Genomic DNA, 4,017 nt, shown 5'->3' on the forward strand with positions numbered 1-4,017 from the left:
GTACACGAGCAAATGACATGCGACGTCACAGGATATTGGTCTATATTGACCTGTGTGTCTATATGACAAAGACAGAGACCTCTTTTTTATCTAAAATCCGATCAGATATTAATTACTGCATATGGTTGTCTCTTAGTACAAATCTTGGTCGGGGTTTATCCCAATTCTACCCAGTATAGAAAATAAAATCGGTGTATCAGATTTATCAGAACAGGACTTGATATATAAAATAATGTGAGAGCATCGCACCGTCTTATTGGCCTGGAAGATATTTGCATTTTTAAGGGAATTGATTATAGCGACCGCGTGTTTGGATGCTCTATAGTGCGTTTGAAAGCTATACCAGACTGCGGCGACCACCGTCCTTTAATTCTAACAACAATAAATATCACTATGCAATGTTCTGTATGAATATATTTTTATGAAGTTTTGCTATACTCGACTGCATTGGAATTTGTGAGTGATGCAATGTGGATGCAATGACGTCAATTTCTTTGTTCTGAGTGTACACTAAGCAAATAATAATACTTCGATTTTCATCAAAATATCTTTCAAAGTCTATTTTGTCTCCTATGCTTTCTGATCTAAACCGAAGTCGAAATGTAGTGCCACCTTTGCGTTGTTAATTGCCTGATTTAACGTTGATATTAACAAAAGATAACAAAAGTTCATTGAACCTCGTTAGTTGGAGCAAAAGTCGAACATGCGCCTTGATCCTATTTATAAAGGTAACAGCCATAATTCGCCGTGATCATCAGAACGATGAAGTTCGATGAGATTTTGAAGACGTTGGGAGATTTTGGCAAGTACCAGCAGCTGCAATACCTCCTAGTCTGTCTTGCGTCTGCGTGTAGTGCCTGGCACACTTACGCCAACAGTTTCGTGAGCGCGTCGTCTGATCACTATTGCCGGCTGCTGGAAAACCAAACATACCATGAATACTCCCAGCAAAAGAACTGTACTATTCCGTATACGATTGAAGATTCCACAGTGGAATGGTCGAAATGTGATCGATACAACATAACCGGCAAGGAATGTGCTAACAAAAACCTCGACCTTATAGAGTGTGACAATGGATGGGTGTATGACTATAGCACTTATGAAAGAACAGTTATCCATGATGTAAGTAATATGTTCCATTCTATCTGCCATGTTCACGCAGCGACCTCTTTTGATAAATGCAACAGTTCACGCAACCTCAGAGTGTAAACATTGTAAATTTGTCAAAGATACAACGATTGTGCACTGATAGCGATTAGAATCAAGTAGCGCCGTCGCATTTATTACTGATATGCAAACAACAACATTTAACGTGACAGATTTATTCCATATTATCATATCTAGCCTCGTGATCAGTCTGACTGTATCGCAGTGGAGGTACACTTGACTGTTCGCACTGTCCTGATTTTTTTTTTTTTGCGTGTCAAAAAACCAAAAAAACGAACAACTTTTATATATAATAAAGCGAAGATACAGGCTATTTCTTGTCTGTAAATGAGAGGACGTGCTTTGGTTAAAAAAATAGTGCAAAGTTTCATCTATAACAACTTAGTGCCCGGGGTTACGTATATTATCTTTAGAACGATGTAGAACGTAATTATGCTATTGAAATATTGAAACATATTTATTATATTCAAAACATAGAAACGTATTTAGGATGTACGAAATATTTGAATTACCTTAATGTATTTATACTACACAATATCCAACTAACTAGTATAACTAGTATATAGCTAAATATAAAATACGCAAATACAAATATGACATTTTATTATTTCAACTGAAACAGAATCAAAATGTTGAGATCACTTAGCGTGTTATTGTTTACAAACAAGCGTCTACCCATGAACCTTTGCGTTTTTAGCGTGTGTTGTTATCATCGCTTGGGACTCAATTCCCGCGCGTGCGCAGTTGACGTGTCTGCAGCTAAGAAGATTGTTGTAAGTAATAGCTGCTCTATGTCTGAAATGTCCGAGTGATTTGATTTACAAGTTGGTCAAATATGGCGGTGATACGCTTGTCGTGTTTTGTAATCATGAAATGACATGCTTTTATCAAATAGAGGCAGTAGATAAGTGGGTACTAGCACCATTAACACACCTTGATACAATGCTATATATAGTTGCGTATTTTTTCCAGGAAACTCCAATTTAATTTTGCAAGTACATCGGATACATGGTGATTTCAAAGTTTGATACATAGGGTTATGTGTGGAGCTTGATTATTCAAATTATTATGACGTATTTATGTAATTCAAAATACTGTAGCGTAATTATGGTGTTCATCATACTGTAGCGTACGTAGTGTTCAAAACACTTTTAAATCCCATGAGAAAACATTGGTATGGTATATGCTCTACGGCATTTGCACAACTATATTTGCATATATCTAAGCTTTCAGATGATGTATAAGTTGTTATAGTCATATGCAACAATACAAATACAACTTGTACAAAGGGCAAATATCTCGATTTGCAATTTAAGGAAATGCCAACTATGGGTGGGTGCGCTTGGTGGGATATAATAGGGGTATAATAATGCCCTAAAGATTCAAGGCAGGACTTCTGGAAGTTTTACTTAGAGTTTACATGTACCAAAACCCAAAACAACTTCCGATAAATATATAAGTACAAGACGAATTACTGAAATACAGTGCATATGTACAGTGCCAGTAATCAACAAGGTGACAGTCTGACTCAAAACTTCCATGTTCATATATATATTTATAGTACACACCAAATTATTCAACCTTCAATCTAACACACTACACTTACTTTTGCAGTTTGATCTCGTGTGTGAAAGAGATTGGATGAAGCAACTCTCAAAGTCAATTCTTCCACTTGGTAATTTGGTGGGAGCTATCGTTCTTTCGCAGCTATCTGACAGGTGAGATATCTGGACATTGTGTTACATAATAATTTATCGGACGATATCGTGTTACTCTAAAATATCAAATATCATCGGTCCTTGACCAACTTTGCCTTGTGGCTTAATTTCGAAATGTCGTTTCTAGGGAGTAGTTATGTAAAGTTCAAAGTATAACGACACGAAATGGCTCAAAGTAAACACTTCTCGTCACGAACATATAAATTTTGCTATATTGTTTTGGCCCAGTATGTCATTCCCGGTTGTACCCCAGGCCAGTGTAAAAAAGCGTAGCCACGGCTATGGAGCGTGTTACAATTTAAAAAGTTTGTGTCAGGTCAGGATTCAGGATAGTTGGCTGGTTGTTGGCAGGATAGTTGGTGTGCTGATATGAAGGCAGTCCCAGGATCGTTGACTTCACGTTGTGAGGTGGGGATCTCAAATGGAGAGATCGGTACACGGGATCGTTGATGCTTTACCCATACTCAATACAGATATACACTTAGAGTCAGTGAACAAACCAAGTATTCAAGTTTGCGTTGGTTTAATAATACACAACTAGCCAAGCCAGAACTGTCTAAGAAAACTGGAAATACAGCACAGCAGTGCTTCGCCATCGAAGTCCAGAGCTTGACTGTCTTCACGTAACCAACTGTTAAGGTGAAAACAAAGAAAGTGAAATTCACCATAAAGGTGTTATGAATAATTTACTATTGAAAGCGAATTACAATTAGTCTTGTCAATGCTGAAACAAGTTTTCACACGTTTTTTGTCAATAATAGTTACTCCATTGTCGGGAATATTAAACTTTATAAATCTGTAGCCAAATGAAAGATAAAAATATCGAATCATTTGTGTGTCATGGTGACTCACAAATGCTTTTAGTGTGATACAGCTTTGTGACAAGCGTTCTAATCTCAGGTAGTCATTTATCATCCATCGCCTTAAAAACGTGGGTGGTAGTGCAACCCGAGGAAACACTATCAAAAACTTACTTTCATTTTAGTCGAACCTATACAAGATAGTGCCAATTCTCTCGACCTGCCCGCTATTTTTCAAAGAATCGTCCGTCTATCGTGAATTACGCTGTAATTAGATGTGTGTACCCTTGTATTTCTTTCAGTTTCAGGAGACGACCAATATTTTTCATCAG

General features: G+C 37.2%; 1 protein-coding gene across 1 annotated transcript; it reads left to right on the forward strand.

Moving 5' to 3' along the window:
- Positions 1-762: 762 nt before the first annotated feature.
- LOC144342899 (solute carrier family 22 member 6-B-like) lies at positions 763-3,512 on the forward strand. The gene is made up of 3 exons (XM_085505293.1): positions 763-1,122; positions 2,782-2,885; positions 3,359-3,512. Exons 1-3 carry the CDS (start codon positions 763-765, stop codon positions 3,510-3,512), a joined length of 618 nt encoding a protein of 205 aa, XP_085361419.1.
- The last annotated feature ends 505 nt before the right edge of the window (positions 3,513-4,017 follow it).

The sequence above is a fragment of the Saccoglossus kowalevskii genome, chromosome 11 (assembly GCF_978046115.1).
Source record: "Saccoglossus kowalevskii chromosome 11, keSacKowa6.1, whole genome shotgun sequence".
Classification (NCBI taxonomy): domain Eukaryota; kingdom Metazoa; phylum Hemichordata; class Enteropneusta; family Harrimaniidae; genus Saccoglossus; species Saccoglossus kowalevskii.

Bases quoted from the DNA above. Each gene is read 5' to 3' on its own strand.
- LOC144342899 (XM_085505293.1), top strand. From the start codon at position 763: ATGAAGTTCGATGAGATTTTGAAGACGTTGGGAGATTTTGGCAAGTAC. The intron at 1,123-2,781 runs GTAAGTAATATG...TTACTTTTGCAG, and splicing joins AAAGAACAGTTATCCATGAT to TTTGATCTCGTGTGTGAAAG. The intron at 2,886-3,358 runs GTGAGATATCTG...TACTCAATACAG, and splicing joins CTTTCGCAGCTATCTGACAG to ATATACACTTAGAGTCAGTG.